The following is a 19267-nucleotide window of genomic DNA, read 5'->3' as shown; positions in this document are numbered from 1 at the left end:
AAAGTTATTAAATGGTGTACAAATAGGAGAAAAATAGAATGAAGAACAGATAGGAAAGACATTCCAAAAATTTTATATGAATAAATGGATGAAGTACAATGAGTGGTAAAGAGGTTTTTGTGCAGTGTTGGTTCTGGATTAAAATAGGTCGTATGGGACCTATGACATTTGGATTGAATTATAAAGTTACATAGTCTTTGTTTTTCTGAGTTTATGTTTCACAATTGGGTTTTTCACCCTCATTGACTTATTAGAATGTAGTTAAGAAATTGAAGCAGGAATAAAACAAACAAACCCTGTGCTTGCACCATTAATTGGTAAGATCATGGCTGATCTTTTTTTCTAGGTCTGGGTGATATTCTAGGTTAATTACACTTGTGGGTCATATGTTGACATTTGTTGTAATGTTAATCTTTTCAGCTGCTGTTAAATAAAGTTAGGCAAGTTCAAAAATTTAGGATCACACATGCATTTCTGGTGTTCTCTGTATTTTTGTAAGAAAGAAATATTGAAATTGGGGATCATATCTGGAATTAACCTGAAGCTATTGAGAAAAGTTGCTCAGATGATTTTTTTTCCGAGTTTGCTTCACCGAAATCTAACCAGTGCAGTCTTGATCAGCATTTTCCCACCTGTTCCCCAAATTATATAGGATTTACTAAATCTTTTCAACGTTCTATCTTTGTTTCTCTTGACTTTAAAAACTGCCTTATTGCCAACAGCTTCATGTGGTTTATACCCACTATATTTATCTCTTGACATTTCCATTAATTTTTTCTTCCAATTCAGCAAGTGGCCTCAACTGTTTGAACTAATTTTATTCATTTATAAACCAGGCAGAGGGAGAAATGATTAATTTATTATTGTTATGTGATTTTGGAAATCAACACAAACCATCATAGCAAAATATTAGTGATATATTTCTTTAGTCTACATTACTCTTGGTTTTGGCTCTTAACCCAAAGCTTCAAATTCATATTTCATATCTTTTTAAGATGTGAAAAGAGAATCATATCCATCATCAAGTATTCCACTGGTTGTTTGATATAAGAATAGCAGAACTCCTGATTAATTATAGCAACCAATCTCTTCCCATCAGTATAAGAAATGCAATAGTAAAGAATGAAAATTGTAGGTCCAAAATCGCTTGATCTTCCAAAGCATGGTGCACCAACATCATGCACAACTCATTCATATTTTATTACGGTTATCGGAAAGAAATCCAACGTATTTAGAATAATGTTTGTTGACCTTAATACCTCTATAGGGTATCAAATGATGCGTCGAACAAAACACTCTAAACTAAGGTTTAGTACAACGTAATCTTTATTAAACACTCGAGTAACTTAAACATGCATGCAAACAATTGACTTCTAATAACTTCCCATTTACTTTACTATTTCAACTTATCACTTCTTAAACAAAATCACAAAACTTATGACTTGGAGTCAGATATTACCTGTATGAATGAAGTGGCCGGATTCACTCTGTTGGTAGGGGGAAGTCTTCTCTGAGCTTCCTACTCGGGTCCATTCTTGCGATGGTTGTTCCCGGGTTGTCGCTCCCGATGTCTTGGACCGACCGCCCATCTTTTATACTAATTTTCCTGCCATCTTCGAAAGGAAGCCTTTGTTCTAACCCAAGGCTCTCATGGCTTTACAGTCAATCATTTCAAGCTTTCTCTCCTCCAAGGGCTGAATAAACAAAACACGTCTTCATTCCTTATCAGGCTAGGGGGTTCTTATTTATGTTGCTTGTTCATACCTCCTTCTCCTTATAGAGGCATTTTGCAATATGTCCATTCCAGGCACCTTCTCAAGGCTGTACTGCCTAGCCGTGAAGGTACCTTCAGCTCTGCTCCCACCAGATGTCAATGACGTGACCGTTTCACTGCGCTCCTTTTTGTTCTCCTGGCTCCAGCATTTCACTCTGTCTGTCTCTAGCTAGAAGCATCCTCCCAAAGCCTGTCGGGATACTTGACATCCAATCCCAGGCTATATATCCCCCCTTTGATCCATTGAGCGTTTGGCGAATTGGATCACACTGAACCTTGGCCATCTCATCTTAGAACACAAATAACCGAGTCTTTGCCATATTACAATTTTCTACAAAGCATAGCCATGCAAATAGTAATTCCGATTACTATGCTACTCTTAAAGTGTAAAATAATAATTGCAGATGCTGGTACAAATCGAAGGTATTTATTCACAAAATGCTGGAGTAACTCAGCAGGTCAGGCAGTTTCTCAGGAGAGAAGGAATGGGTGACATTTCGGGTCGAGACCCTTCTTCAGACTGATGTCAAGGGGCGGGACAAAGGAAGGATATAGGTGAAGACAGGAAGACAGTGGGAGATCTGGGAAGGGGGAGGGGAAGAGAGGGACAGAGGAACTATCTAAAGTTGGAGAAGTCAATGTTCATACCGCTGGGCTGCAAGCTGCCCAGGCGAAATATGAGGTGCTGTTCCTCCAATTTCCGGTAGACCTCACTATAGCACTGGAGGAGGCCCATGACAGAAGGGTCAGACGGAGTGGGAGGGGGAGTTGAAGTGCTCAGTGGGTATTTACCAATTCTGGTGGGTTAGTACAGAAGGTCATATTGGTAATAGGACATGTCTAAACACCATACTGATATTCCTTTAAAGAAGTGGCTATACTGTATTCCCCTTTCCCTCTATATGCAACCTTGGTGATGTTGACCCTCAATGCCCGAGCTTCCGTTGTACAATTCAAATCTGCCTTCGCTTCAAATTCACATATAGCTTGTTCATTGGTATATATAGGTATGGACAGACAACAATCCTGTCAGTATGTTGGCATTTAGTCAGGGCTTTACCTACCAGTCCTTCTGTCTTTTCTATGGCACGAGACAGAACATCTTCATGTCCTAGCCATATCCCTTCCCTAATAATGCCTATATTTTCTACATGGTAAACTTCCAGCCCATGTTTATCTGAAGGGATGATTGGGAGTCCCAGTATCATTCTCAATGCTTTAGTGGTAGCCCGCCCACAACCTTCCGTGAACCAGACTTTACTTAATCGGTGGAATTGACTCCCTGGTATCCTTGGATGTATTTCTCTGTTGGTTAAATTCACCAATTGTTCATCACTAATACAAGAGGGAAAGCTTCCTTGGCTGACCCATTCAAGATTTCTCTCAGTTGTTCTCGCATCTAATTCCCATAAATACTACACAGGGTCCTGTTTTGTGGGAGCTTGACATATCTTTGGTCTTTTCCTTTATGATCTGATTCATTGATTTTACATGGCTTTCCAGAACTTTGACCACTTGTTCTAGTGTATTTTCCCAGAATATGCTAGCATGCTCCAATCTCTGAGACACAACGCCTCAGTAAGGTTATATATCAGTCCGACATCTTGAGCTATTCCAACGCTGATCGGTCGGTATCCCCTCTTATCACCGTAATCAACTATCTCACTTTGCAGAACATCAATTATCTGCAAAACACTAGTAATATCTGCTCTTATTTACGGTTCTTGGTACAGGCTAATAAGCCAGTATTTTAATACTTGACTTTTTTTTGCTTGCAATGGATGGGAGTCTGAGACAATGTCTCACATGCATTCACCAGGATGTGGCACTGGTTCACTGAATGATTTTAATTGATTGACATGATACCATCCATTTCACATGGAATCGTTCTGTTGGTCAGTTTTGTGAATCATGGTTTCAGGGTTCTTTTCATTCCTTCAGTTATACCACTAGACTGCGGATGGTACATTGCATTCAGAAAGTATTCAGACCCCTTCACTTTTTCCACATTTTGTTACATTACAGCCTTATTTTAAAATGGATTAAATTCATTTTTTAAATCATCAATCTACACACAATACCCCATAATAAAAAAGCGAAAACAGGTGTTTAGAAATTTTTGTAAAGTAATTAAAAAGAAATAACTAAAATATCACATTTGCATAAGTATTCACACCCTTTACTCAGTACTTTGTTGAGGCACCTTTGTCAACGATTACAACCTCAAGTTTTCTTGAGTATGACGCTACAAGCTTGGCACACCTGTATTTGGGTAATTTCTCCCATTCTTCTCTGCAGATCCTCTCAAGCTCTGTCAGGTTGGATGGGGACCGTCGATGCACAGCTATTTTCAGGTCCCTCCAGACATGTTCAAGTCCTGGCTCTGGCTGGGCCACTCAAGGACATTCACAGACTTGTCACGAAGCCACTCCTGAGTTGTCTTGGCTATGTGCTTAGGATTGTTGTCCTGTTAGAAGGTGAACCTCTGTCCCAGTCTGAGGTTCAGAACGCTCAGAACGGAGCAGGTTTTCATCAAGGATCTCTGTACTTTGCTCTGTTCGTTTTTCTCTCAATCCTGACTAGTCTCCCAGTTCCTGCCGCTGAAAAACATCCCCACAGCATGATGCTGCCACTACCATGTTTCACCCTAGGTATGGTATTGGCCAGGTGGTGAGACGTGAAGCTTGCCATTCAGGCCAAAGAGTTCAATCTTGGTTTCATCAGACCAGAGAATCTTGTTTCTCCTGGTCTGAGAGTCCTTTAGGTGCCTTTTGGCAAACTCCAAGCGGGCTGTCATGTGCCTTTTACTGAGGAGTGGCTTCCGCCTGGCCACTCTACCATAAAGGCCTGATTGGTGGAGTGCTGCAGATATAGTCCTCTTCTGGAAGGTTCTCCCATCTTCACAGGGGAACTCTGGAGCTCTGTCAGGGTGACAATCAGGTTCTTGGTCACCTCCCTGACCAAGGCCTTTCTCCCCCGATTGCTCAGTTTGGCCGGGTGGCCAGCTCTATGAAGAGTCCTGGTGGTTCCAAAGTTCTTCCATTTAAGAATGATAGAGGACACAGGGAGTACCCAGACCAGGAAGTGGCAGAGCCCCCTAGTCCCACACGTGGTGCACACACCAGGGACTGGCCCGGCACTACGCCACATTCATGCCGCTCGCCTCTCCTGCCGCGTGACGCCACACAATACGATAGGACTTTATTTATTCCATGAGGGAAATTGATCTGCCAACAGTCACAAAAGACAACAAAATTACATGAAACACGAAATTAAAGTGACGAGCGGAAAGTCCAGGATTGGGGATGTGCAAAGAATGGGGAGGGGAGTTGGTCTACCCCACGGAGGAGTTGTACAGTTTGATAGCCACAGGGAAAAAGTATCTTGTGTGGCGTTCTATGCTGCATCTTGGTGGAGCAAGTGTGCAGGTGTCGGGGGTTATGGAGAGAAGGCAGGAGAATGGGGATAGGAGGGAGAGATTGACATCTTGGTGGAGCAAGTGTGCAGGTGTCAGGGGTTATGGAGAGAAGGCAAGAGAATGGGGATAGGAAGGAGAGATTGACATCTTGGTGGAGCAAGTGTGCAGGTGTCGGGGGTTATGGAGAGAAGGCAGGAGAATGGGGATAGGAGGGAGAGATTGATCAGCCAAGATTGAATGGCGTAGACTTGATGGGCCGCATGGCCTAATTCTACTCCTGTTCCATATGATCTGATGAAAAGCTTTAACACATTTGGTAAATGTGTCAATGATTACCAAGATATACTTACACCCCCCTTGCATGGTGGCAGAGGGCCAATGTAATCTACCTGTAAGTTTGTTCAGCGACCACTGGTCTGGTAAATTCCCCTTTGTTAGCATAGTTAATTCTGGCATATTCTGGGCACACACCAAACAGTTACCCCCATAGTGTTTTATGTCGTTATCCATACTTGGCCACCAACACAAGATTTTAATTCATCCAGTGCTTGGACCCCTTGGGTGTTCCTGAACATTGTGGCATTATCAAATAGTTATTTAATTACAGTCTTGGGTGGGTACCACATAACATCCATTTTTAAGGACAAGTCTGTCCTCCACTTGTATCTTAGTTGTCATATGAAACTGGGTAAGTTTCATCTCAGATTTGTTTTAGTTCATTAATTCCTTGCCATAGCTATTCTAATTTATTTAGTTTCACATTCTTGAATACAAAATCATTGTGATGTGCAAGATACATCTTCTGGATGCGCTGGGACGCATTCTCAGTGATGTGACCTGGGGTCATCGGGTGTTTCGGGTCTCACACCATCAGACACCCTCGCCCAGGCGACCCAGCATAGGTTGATCAGGCCCCGACTTGCATCCCAGCAGCAACTGCCCATGGATCAGCCCTCTTAATCCAAAGCCACCTAGTGACTTTCTCTGCGGCTTCGCTTGCGGATTGAATGGCCCTCTTCTTTGCCAGCCCCGTAATGCCCAATTGGTTGAGGACTTTGCAGAGTGAGTGTCCTCTACAGCCCATCTCATAGTATGTCTTCCAGCCTCTGTCCTGGCACATCTCCACCAGTTCCTGGTACTTTGCGTGTTTCCTCTCATTAGCTTCTTCAATACGCTCTTCCCAGGACACTGTCAGCTCCAGAATGATCAGCTGTTTTGTCACCTGAGGTGATGATCATGTCTGGCCGGAGTGATGTTGCTGTGATGTGCTGTGGAAATTTCAGCTGTTTGCCCAGATCGACGTGCAGCTGCCAGTCTGGGCGTGCAGAGGAGGCTCGCCCTTGTTTTTGGTTGTGGTCGAGGCTTCTCTCCAGCTTTGACAAAAGTGATTGATTTCTTTGGGGCGTGTAGTGTTTGCTGTTACTGATGGCAGTGGCTATGCTCTCAGCAACCATCTTGAGCACCTGGTCATGGTGCCACCGATAGTGACCTTCCCCAAGGGACTTTGAGCAGCTGCTGAGGAGATGTTCTAATGATCCTCTTCCAGAGCAAAGTGAGCAGGAAGGTGTCTCGCTCTTGCCCCAGATGTGGAGGTTTGCTGGGCTTGGTAGGGCATCGTAGACAACTTGGACAAGGAACCGGACGCGCTGGAAGTCTGCCTGCATGATGTTTGACCAGGTAATCCTGCGCTGCGGTATGCTCGCCCACCTTGTCCTCGCTCCCTGCTGCCTGAGCCCCATCATCTTGCTCACACGCTCTTCCTCCACACTTGCTCGGACCTCTTCCTGGATTAGATGGTGTCTCTCCTTGCCCTGAGCCTTGCCAACCTGGGTCTGAGGGAAGTATCCCAAGCCCGCTCTGCCAGTTGCCATGACTCCCACCAATGCCTTTTGCCTTAGCCGTGACTCTGCCACCTCCACTGCTTTCTCCGCCCTCCATTTCTTCCCTGTTCTCACCTCGATGCCAGCCGATGACACATTCTTGAATACAAAATCATTCATTAACATTCAGGCACAAATACTTGGGTTTCTCGTAGAAATATTTCATGGAGAACCGAAAGAAACAAATTCTTGTTAGGGTTGTCAACTTGTTTTCTTTAAACCTGTGCTGCCAAAGGTATCGAGTTAATGACGATAATGAAAAAAATATTTATCTATGAAAAATTAAGTGTTTCAGTAAATTTCCCACTCCCCATAATATTCCATTTTATTTCTGCAGCAAATAATTTATGATGGTCTTTGTTGGTAGAAGTATGTATGCACATTGATTTTGCTTTAAAACTAAATTGCTGTAATCCCTAGAGTCTTGAGACAAGTAAACAGTTGTGGATCTATCTTTTTTAAGAACACTTATAACCGAGAGCAAATGGCCAAATCTTGTTGAATGGCTCAGTTACTTTGTTTAGAAATTGAAAGACATTTTAGTATCTATCATAAATAAAACTTACTACAGAGGAATTTGATTTTTCTTTTAAAAGTTTAATTCGCATTACTTGGTAGTATCCTTTCCACTTTTGATGGGAAGTTCAAGCCCTAAAGCGGGTTTAACTGTGTAATCTAGATTGACAATACAGCACAGTAGTAATGCATTGTCTTTCTAATGTAATACTCAATTAATGTCCTGCCTGCCTGTTCTTGCGTCTGCAAAGAGATCTCAAAGTACGAGTCAAAACTATTGAATACATTTTCTTCTCATGCAGGAAGTTCATTGTATCTGTACCATTGTATCTGCCAAAGGTATCGAGTAAACAACATATCAAAGTCTGTAGTCTCTTTTTTGCTCTGGTTTATTTTCACCCACATGTAATATTGTATCCTTATTGTTTTGATGTGTTTATGCTTTATTCTTAATTTTTAACTGTATATTTGTGTTGTCATTTGTGAGTGGAGCACCAAGGCACATTCCTTGTATATGCACATACTTGGCCAATAAACTTATTCATTTGTTCATTCATTCATTCCACCCGTGGGCATATGACAATTAACTTGACCTGAACACCATTGCAATCAAAAACTTCCCTGAATGTGAATTTTCTATTCAGATATAAATTAAATGCTGCGTTTTTATGTCAGTGACTAAAGCTCAAAAAAGGTTGTAAAGTGCTTCAAATGTCTTCAGCAGCACTAAGTGTGTTTTCCACAGTGATAAATTCTCAATAAATATTTAAATCTTTTGTTCTTTTATGACTTTAGGTCATGAATATTTTGTCTAAAGGAGGCTAAATGTAGCATCAAATCCTGACCTGAAATAGCTTTAAGGCTATTGAAAATTTAAAAGAAAGCAGGTGCTGGAAATCCAAAATGTCCATTGATGTAACATGAACACTTTCTGTTGTGTTGTTAGTTGCTCTTCAGAACTGTGAGCTAATAGTAATTACATCATATTCATAACTATTCCAATTTTTTATTGTAAATTTTTAATATTGGAGCTCTCAAGAGTTCAAACTATTTTCTTGAGAAATCAATAGAGCCATTCTGGAATTGATACCTGTTTTAGAAGCAAAGGTTGCATGGGGTAAAAACCTATCTGCTGGAGTGAAAAGAGTGCAAAATGATTTGATTGAACCTGTGGAATCTTGATAGGTTGATGTGGTGAGATAATTCCTCATCTTGGAATATCTAGAAGTAGTAGTCACTGTTTATAAAAAAAGGAGCTGCTATTTAAGGGGTGAAAGGTCTGGTCAGACGTGATCTCATTGAATGGCAGACCAAATTCGAGGGGCTGAGTAGCATACTCTTGGTCCCATTTCTTAACCAATTAAGATAATTATGAAAGTATAAAACAAATGTTGAAAGAGAATGGTGTTACTAATGTGAACTGCAGATGCTGGTTTAAAACAAAGATAGACACAAAAAGCTGGAGTAACTCAACATCTCCGGAATAGGTGACGTTTTGGGTCGAGAAGGGTCTGAATCTGAAACATCACCTCTTTTCCCAGAGAAGCTGTCTGACCTGTTGAGTTACTCCAGCTTTTGTGTTATCTTACTAATGTATATTCTGTTTTTAATACTGATGTGAAAGATTTGTTCTGTAATGCGCCTCTCAATTTTGGTTTTCCAAAGTACTTCCAAAAGAATCTTATAGCAGAATAGACATTAGCAATGCTGGAAACAAAGCAGCTAATTTAACACAGGAAATTTCAAGCGTAGCACGGTGTGAATGAACAGAGATTAGTTTCTTTTGATTTGGAGGAGGAAGATATTAGGGGTAATTAATCTGTTCTTATGATATTATCACTTAAGAAGACATGGCCTCATCCAAAATAGTGGTAACACCTTGTAATATATTTGAATATTGTTGTAAATATTTGTACTTAAATCTTTGGACTGCGGCTTGAACCCGAGACGTTTAAGAAATTATCAACTGAGCCAAAGTTGAATAGGTTAATGTATTTCCAGTGATATATTTCAAGACTGAACATTTTATTTGAAAGATATTATTTAGACATAATTTTGCATTTGAATCTTGTAGCCCAATTATTTTTTATATTTTGAACTAGTGATTTATTTGTGTACTTTCATTTCCACTTTTGTAGTCTACTTGGAATCTATGCACATTGATATTTTGAGAATAAATACAGATGCTATCATATTACTGGATCGGGTTTTCATAACTTTCTTTGTTAACACCTCTCGAATTAACACACTATCAGAAATGGAATTCCATTAAGTGCAACATTCTATAAATGAACTTACATAATATTTCATATTATACTAGCTGGATTTGAAATTTTTTACAATGGTAGAATTACATCGGATATTTAGCAAAAGCTTACGTGGGTGAACTGAAAACCTTTATCTATTTTTGTATATACTGGTATTCTAAAGTATTTTATAAAAGTATGTTCAAATCTGTACGCGGTCTTTTCTCAAGGTTATATAGTTTTAGAAGACTGGAACAACCTCTGATTTCACTGCTTAAATCATAGAATCCTGGGCAAGTAAACACAATGTATAATGTTTCCTCGAATGTCTGCAATGATGAAAGAAGACAATGTAATAATGTGCAGTATTTTAACCTATTCAGTCTGAAGAAGGGTCTCGACCCGAAACGTCACCCATTCCTTCTCTCCCGAGATGCTGCCTGACCTGCTGAGTTACTCCAGCACTTTGTGAATAAATCAAAATGCAGTATTTTAATGTCCTTTTCATAATCTACAATCAATTCTAATGTTACTTTGCAACGATATTGAACTGCAGGAAAACATTTTTAATTTGTATAACCTAGAGCAAGCAGTACAGTGCAAGAACAGGCCCTTCTGGATTGGCCTGGGATGAGGGACTTATTCTTCTGTATCAGCTTACTTTTGGAGACATTATCAAATAAAAATCCATGTAAACAACATCTACCACCCAACCCTCATTGATCACCTTTGCCAACTCCTAAAAAAACTCGTTAGTAAGACATGACCTGCTGTGTACAAACTCATGCTGACTGTCCTTAATTGACCCATTCTCTTCCAAATGGGAGTAAATCCTATCCTGAATCCTACCTCCCCAATAGTTTCCATAGAACTAACATGAGGCTCACCATGATGGATCCTCTAACTGCATCTGGTATTCTCGATGTGGGCTCCCTTAGCGAGACGAGGCGTAGTCTCGGCAACCATTTTGCTGAATATGCTCGGTCTGCCAAGGCCTACTGGATCTCCAGGTTGCTAAGCATTTTAACTTCCTATTCTCTTACAGACCTTTATGTCCTGATCCTCCTCCATTGCCAGAGTGAGGCCACATGCAAATTGGAGGCACAACACCTAGAATTTTGCTTGGGCAACTTACAAACCAGCGGTATGAACATTGAATTCTCTAATTTGAATTGAATACTTTATTATCATATATGACAGGTCACACTGAAATTCTTTGCTTGCATAACCAAGGTATGCAAATAGTCACCCGTAAAGGGCACTTCCAAAGTACCCCCGTGCCAGGGTCCCCTGGGTCCTTCCTTGTTCCTTCCCCCAGCAGTGGCGTCCTCACTTCCACATGTCCATCATTGACCGTCATTCCACCTTTCCACAATCGCCACCGGATCCTCTCTGTGGAGCCAACCCAGACCCCAGCCGCGGGCTCCGCAGACCATGGGGCCATTGGCTTTATCAACTAGTGTGGCACTGCCTCCAGCCCGCAAGGCTCCGGCCTTGGCTTCTCAGCGGCACCTTCTGAAATCATCTGCCGCAGTGATTTGTAACTTAAGTAACTTTTAGGCACCATAGCTTTTAGGTAACAGGTAAATTTTAGGGAACATACAAAACTTCCCTTCCCCCATTAAAAGTTGGTTCAACATTTCCACAGTTCACAACGATGTAACCTTGGGATCACACCATCTACAACTGTCAGGTTCTTGATCTGATTGCACAACCTTAATCCTACCTCAATAAGACACAACATGCTGGAGTAACAGGCAACATCTCTGGAGAGAAGGAATGGGTGACGTTTCGGTCGAGACCCTTGTTCTTTCCTCAACAATGAACACCACAGACCAACTCTTGCACGACACCAAATATGTTTTATATTAAAGTATTTTTGTTTTGCACAGTCTTGTAGAATTTATGCATAATTTATGCATTTTGGTATTGTCTGAGTTTATGTCTGATGCTGCTGCAAGCAACAGTCGGCCTATCGGATGTCATCTGTTTGCCGTTCCTGATTTGTCCTGATCTTTTTTTGCTTCCAGTTCCTCCCACCTCCCCATGTCTCAATGGACAATAGGTGCAGGAGTAGGCCATTCGGCCCTTCGAGCCAGCACCACCATTCAATGTGATCATGGCTGATCATTCTCAATCAGTACCCCGTTCCTGCCTTCTCCCCATCCCCCCTGACTCCGCTATCCTTAAGAGCTCTATCTAAGGGCCTGACCCCAAACTTTATCTAACCATTTTCTCCAGAGATGCTGCCTGACCCGCTGAGTTACTGCAGCCTTTTGTGTCTACGGTTTAAACCAGCATCTGCAGTTCATTTTCATGACATAATATCCAGTTTACCCGTTTGTATTTTCCACTCGTGTTCTTATGCAGATGCCATAAAACATTTCTTTACTCACCCCCTTCCATTCTTCAGACAATCTGAATTGATTGAATTCAGTATCTGAATCAAGATAGACAGAACATGTTGGAGTAGCTCAGTGGGACAGGTAGAAGCTCCGGAGAAAATGGATAGATTTCGGGTCGAGACCCTTCAGCGAGCTGAAACAAGAACTTCTTTTTTTGTTTCATCGTTACTTTTTACCAACGTGCTGATCTCACCGTGCCGACGGCGCTCAGTGCGCAGACTCCCGCACGCCGGCCGAGCTCAGACTGCCGGATGCCGGCGGCGCTCAGTGCGCAGACACAGGTTGCCGGCCGTTTGCAGTGCGCAGACTCCAGGCTGCTGGCCGCGTTCAGACCAAAGATACTAGAGGAGCGCGATGGACCACTCCGTCGAAATAGCCTATACTGAAGTGGGCGCAAAGGAGTGGAACGGCCGCCATTTTAATAGGCAAAACCCGCCGTTCGCTCTGCCTCAGTGTTGTGGGGGAACAGTATATGTGATGACACCATTAAAATGCAGAATATATCTCATCTATCAACTCACATGTTTTTGTTACTTTTTATTTTTAAATGTTTAGACCCTGCTTTATTTCTCTGATTTTATTCTTGCTTACTGTTTCAGCCCATTTCCCTCTCGTCCTTCCTCCCCAGCCCCCTTTTGTGCAGTTTCCCTTGTATTGCACCAACACACACTCTGCACATATTTTAACATATATATGTGTGTTAAAATTTGTGCAGAGTGTATATATATAAATATATATATATAAATGTGTGTGTTTGTGTGAGGCAAGATAGAGATAAATAGATCTCAAAGTGCCTTCTCATGGATCAGAATCAACTTTGAAAGCAACGCTACTGCCTCTCCATCTTATTTTTCACATCGAAGGTATTTATTCACAAAATGCTGGAGTAACTCAGCGGGTCAGGCAGCATCTCAGGAGAGAAGGAATGGGTGATGTTTCGGGTCGAGACCCTTCTATATATATATATATATGTGTGTGTTTGTGTGTGAGAGGCAAGATAGAGATAAATAGATCTCAAAGTTCCTTCTCATGGATCAGAAGCAACTTTGAAAGCAACGCTCTCTGTCTCTCTTCATCTTATTTTTCACGTGATGTACACAAACATTGGCTCAGACTCCCTCCCGGGCGTTCTCAGTGCGCAGACTCCGGCCGGCCGGCTGGCGGCGCTCAGTGCGCAGACTCCACGCCCGCCATCGCCATGGGATCTCCGTTGCTAGGGAAGCCGCGTCTCCAGTCGTTAAGATGGCGAGGCCGAGGGTTGTCCCGGAGAACACCGCGGATTCGAATGCATTTCCTGCAGAGTTTTATCACTGATGGCCTGCGAGGAGGCAAGTTTACTGCGACACCCAACCTCAATGGAGCGTTGTCAAAAATGGTGTTAATGCCGCCGCGGAGACAGTCCCGAGAAGTGCCGGGTCCGGACGGAGGGCACAACCCGGCCGGGGACTGATTGAGGCGGAGAAAAGCCTTCCAGAAGCCTGCAGCCAGCCTCACCTCAGCCTCAGGATGCAAATGCAACGAACCGCGTCCTCCTCGTATCCTTTTGTAGTGAAGTGCGAAAAACTGGAGAAGGTACTTGTTTGCTTGCATATGGTGGAAGGAGATAAAGTTCATGTTCATAAGGTATAGGAGCAGAATTAGACCGTTCGGCCCACCAAGTCTGCTCTGCCAATCAATCATGGCTGATCTATCTATCTTTCTCAACCCCATTCTCCTACTTTCACCCCTGGTACCGAGCTTGAACAAAATGGGGAAAGATATCGCCACAATTTACCACGGGTAACTTCATTGCAAAGCCCAGTAGAATTAGTGATAACTTTGTGCTCAAAGATACTCGTGCGATTGTTCCACCTCTAATCAATCGGTGAATTTGCTGTTTGATGCAAATTTTAGTTAAATGTCAGACAACATGACAGAGTCATTACCATGGATGTGGCCGCATAAATTGTACTGTACTTTGAGTCATTTGGCTCAAGGGATATTGTGGGCATATTTATCCGCATACTAACTCAAGCCTGGATTTAACTTCCCCCATATTCCGCCTTTTATTTATTTATTTAATATCGCATTCGTCTTGCAATGATAGACCGAAGTTTTGGGGGGCTGGTGTTGAATATGTGCATTATATGGCCAACCGATCAGAGACGGCTCAATGGAATTAGAGCCTGTATGTTTGGGACGTTGACTCTCGAGAGGAATCTGATATTGGTTAATTTGTCCCGGCAGTGGTATTCGGCGATACACTGTTGGCGGCACTTTAAGCCGTTCATGACTCTGAAGCATGCAAAAAGTATGGGGAATTATTGTTATCCGATAGGCTATAACTGTGGTATGACCTTCAGACACTCTTCTTTAGACAGTTAAGGTCTTGTCTTGGTATTCTGGAGGTCATTTTGATTGTTATTTTCCTTTGCTGAGAGGTGACTTTTGGAGATCCTGTTTTCGGGATCGTGTTCCGTCTCGGGGCATTCAACAATAAAACACTCTTGACTCTTGTTCTGGACTTTTTAATATTAGAGTGTGGTGCCATGTAGCACGGGCAAGATACTCGAGGACTATGTAGGTGTTTAGTGTATTCTCTTTTATGTGAATGAGCCAATGATGAGGGTAGTTCAGGCTGCACGATATGCGTTCACAAGGGTTGCCTGCCTGCCTCCTGGAGTGGCAAATAGAGATAAAATAGAGATGGATTTCTAAGGGCAGCCAAATTTTAGAATGATTCTCCATAGACCCTCTGGAAAAATAGGCAAATATAGTCAAAGCTTCCGAAACTCCAAAGGCGTACAGGTATGTAGGTTAATTGGCTGCTAAATGTAAAAAAAATGTCCCTCGTGTGTGTAGGATAGTGTTAATATGCGGGGATCGCTGGTCGGCGCTGACCCGGTGGGCCGAAGGGCCTGCTTCCGCGCTGTATCTCTAAACTAAAACTAAACTATACGATTGAAGGTGGCATGAATTGAAAGGGTTCCTCGTATTGTTTTGCGAAGTTACATATGATTATCATGTTTATTATCCTTCCTGATGGACCAAATCTACAATTTGATTCAGGAAGCAGCAATTCAGCAAGGGGGAGAAGCGTGTGATGATGGTTCTTGTGATTTTCTTTTCAAGCACATGAGAAATGGACATATAGGCTTGCTAAAAACAACTAACACCTTCTAGTTTAGTCACACTCAGATTAATGATCAAAATCATGAGGAAACTAGGTTTCAGGGTCAGTTTATTGTACCAATTAAGGTACAGTGAAATTCGAATTACCATTTAACTACAGTTGAATACACATGTTTTACAGGAAAGCAGGGCATCTCTCCTGGCGAAATTCATATTTTTAATTTAGAAACAAAAATAACCATTTCATGCCAACAACAAATATTTTGAGAGTTTTTTTTGTTTAGTTTAGTGATACAGCGCGGAAACAAACCCTTCGGCCCACCGGGTCCGCGCCGACCAACGCATATTAACGCTATCCTACACACACTAGGGACAATTTTTACATTTACCAAGCCAATTTACCCACAACCCTGAACGTCTTTGAAGCGTGGGAGGAAACTGAAGTTCTCGGAGAAAACCCACGCAGGTCACGGGGAAAACGTACAAACTCAGTATAGGCAGAGTTAGTGTAAAGATGATTTTTTAATGCTCTAGGGCTCTTAATAGTCAAGTCAAATCGTCAGACGCACAAGTACAATGAGATACATATACAATGAAAATCTTGCTTGCAGCAGCATCACAGGCACATAAACTGAGCCAACAAATAGCATAAATCATGCATGAATTCTACAAGACTGAAAAAAAAGACATTGATGCAAAACACATGTGATATAATGCAACAGGTGGTCTGTCGGGTTCATTGGTGAGGTAGGATAAGGTTGTGCAGTCAGTTCAAGAACCTGATGGTGGTAGGAAAGTAGCTGTTCCTGAACCTAGTGGTTTTGGACTTCAAGCTTCTGTAACTCCTGGTGGAAACAGCAAAAAGAAGGCATGGCTCGTATGGTGAGGATCCTTGATGATAGATGCTGCCTTATTGAGGCAGTGCCTTGCAGATGCTTTTGTTGGTGGGGAGGGTTGTGCCAGTGATGGACTGGTGCAGAGAGATTCAAAGGTTCAAAGGTCTGTTTATTGTCACGTGTATCAATTAAGGTACAGTGAAACTCGAATTACCATACAGCCACACAAAAAAAAGCAACAAGACACACAACTACATAAAAGTTAACATAAACATCCACCACAGTGGATTCCCCACATTCCTCACTGTGATGGAAGACAATAAAGTCTAATTTTCTTCCCTCTTTATTCTGCTTGATAACCATTGAGCCTGAATTAGTACTGCTTTGGGATTAAACTAGTATACATGCTGTATTAGTGCAATAAATAATACCGAAGAAAAAGGGATTGGCAATGAAAGTCAGATAAAGGGGGTTGGTATTAATTGTAGCTATTACTAGGTATGTTAAGTCATGATTACACAATGCTTTTACTGAACAGAATTCTCAGAAATACTGAGAAACACCCACTGATGAAGGTGAGAGCAACATTCATCTAACCAAATTGATGTCGGGAACTAGTGGGGTAGAACATTTGCACTGAATAAATGTCCAAAATGATAAGTAGGCTGTGAAAGTGGGAATGGAAGGATTCAAATAGAGGAGGTAATGTAATTAGAATAATTATAAAAGTAAATCCCAAAAAGGTGAAAGTTGTTAAGTTTTTGATGTTTTGAATGCAGAGGAAAGTCAAAGTTGAACTGGGATGATTATTCAAACCAGTATCTGCAGTTCTTTCCCACACACGATCATTCAATATCCTTTGATTTAGAAATTTAGAGTATTGATTTTATTTCTGCTTTATTAAAGTAAGGGTAAAATTGACAAAGCAGGTTTATAATCTCATTAGTAATGGATACATTTCCTCAGACATTAATAAAATGAATGTCTAACAGGCTGTTTGGATTTGTAAAATAAAATTTGTTTTTTGATATCTTCACTAGAATTTTGTAATATAGATTTTCACATTAATAGAAAATATTTAAGACTGAGTATAGGATGGAGTTGGGAAGCTATGAACGTAACCAGGGTTAGTGATTTGAAATGGGGACAATATTACTATGTAAGTTCATATATAGGTATTTTTCGATTAAAACCAATCTAAAACCCCCACAAAGGAAATGCATTGATAAATACATCTCTTGATGAACCTGAACACATCATCAGTGATGTAACCTGGCGTCATTGGGTGTTTCGGGTCTTTCAACATCAGACACTCTCGCCCGGGCGACCCAGCCGTGGTTGATCAGACCACGACTTGTGTTCAGGTGGCATTTGCTCCTCCCATGGACCTCCTCTCGTGATCCAGAGCCATCTCGAGGCTTTCTCCACTGCCTCTGTGATGTTCTTGATGGCTCTTCTCCTCACCATTCCGGTGATGCCCAGTGCTCTCAAGGCCTTGTAGAGTGATTGCTCTGCAAAGCCTCTACAGCCAACCTCGATGGGCATCCACCTTGCCTTCCAGCCCTGCTTACGGCAGTCTATAACCAGCTCTTCATATTTGGTCTTCTTTCTCTTGTGGGCCTCCTCCAAATGGTCCTCCCACGGCACTGTCAGTTCCTTCTTCAGATAGTCTGAAGAAGGGTCCCGACCCGAAAAGTCACCTATTCCTTTTCTCCGGAGATGCTGCCTGACCCACTGAGTTACTCCAGTTTCTTGTGTCTATCTTTTATTTGTCTGAATGTTCTGTTCAGCGGTCTGACAATATTGCAAAAAAAAACTAGAATGAGAAGCAAGATAGAAATTGCAATTCACGAAAGAAAATTCAAGATAGAATGCGCAATTCACGAAAGACTTTACTGAAAAATATAATTAGCTGATATAATTTAGTTTGTAACTAACAAAGAGTTGTTATTTCTGTGGTTACCAGCAGAGGTTCATTGGGAGATAGACACAAAATGCTGGAGTAACAGCAGGACATCTCTGGAGAGAAGGAATAGGTGACAAAAATAATATGCATTATAAGTTAACATTCAGATTAGATGGAAGAAATTCTGTAATGGACCTGTAAAGATCTACATGGAAATTGTGCATGTATGAAATTCTCCCTCCTCAACAAAATTGTTTCAATATTTAAGAGGACACATCACATCAGTTCATGACTTTATGAATGTATGTGAACTGCTTCTGCATGCTGCAGGTGAAACTTATGTAACTTAAAATTTACTTACTGTGGTTTGGGAGGAACACGCAAGCCAGACTCCTGCCTTGGTGATTTTAAGGAAGTGTGAATTTTATCAAGAAATCAGAGACAACTGAGAGGAGCAAGTTATCAATCAGTCTCAGATGTGACACATCCTTGATCATGCATTGGACCACTTTCAGAAGAAACACTCTTACTTTAAAACCTTAAGAAAGGAGAGATTATTAAGAAAGACCATAAATGTCCATAGGTTGATTAACAGTTCAATACAGTGGATTTTCTGAATCTTGATCTAAAATGTAGTCATCCATACTCGATCCCAGTTATTAATAATGTATATTGTTCTAAATATTCATTGTGTTAACAAAATCACATTGGTAAGAAAATTGTTCCATGCTCAGCTATGCGTTAAATAAACTTGAATATGAACGTGCATTTAATTGAGACCAATCGTTGAGCCATCATTTGACAGTTTTTTTAATAAAGTGGATTAATTTTTCCAATCACATAAAAAAAACGAGTTCAATCAGAGATTTTAAAAAGCCAAATCTTTAATAAAAGGATTACAAAGAGGAGGAGCCGCTGTCTTGCGTGCCAGAGACCCAGGTTCGATCCTGACTTCAGGTGCTGTCTGTGTAGAGTTTGCACAGTCACCCTCTCTGACTACCTGTGTTTTCTCCAGGTGATCCAGTTTCCTCCCATATCCAGGGCCGTCTTAACGCATGGGCCTGATGGGCACTTGCCCGGGGGCCCACGAGCATAGGGGCCCCATGTTGATCTGTGTATGTTAAGTGACTTGCAATAAATAAATACTACTTTAAAAATGTAGGTTCAATTAGTGC

General features: G+C 41.5%; 1 protein-coding gene across 1 annotated transcript in view; it reads left to right on the top strand.

Moving 5' to 3' along the window:
* The first annotated feature begins 13668 nt into the window (after positions 1-13668).
* Positions 13669-19267, top strand: part of cep126 (centrosomal protein 126) — a 71823-nt gene continuing 66224 nt past the window's right edge. Inside the window, exon 1 of the mRNA XM_078403155.1 lies at positions 13669-13774. Coding sequence (XP_078259281.1) covers positions 13746-13774 — 29 coding nt within the window. The 5' untranslated portion in view covers positions 13669-13745. The remainder of the gene's footprint in view (positions 13775-19267) is intronic.

The sequence above is a fragment of the Rhinoraja longicauda genome, chromosome 7 (genome assembly GCF_053455715.1).
Source record: "Rhinoraja longicauda isolate Sanriku21f chromosome 7, sRhiLon1.1, whole genome shotgun sequence".
NCBI classification, from domain to species: Eukaryota; Metazoa; Chordata; class Chondrichthyes; order Rajiformes; family Arhynchobatidae; genus Rhinoraja; species Rhinoraja longicauda.
Note: the sequence above shows the minus strand (reverse complement) of the source record. Positions and strands in the feature narration are given on the sequence as shown.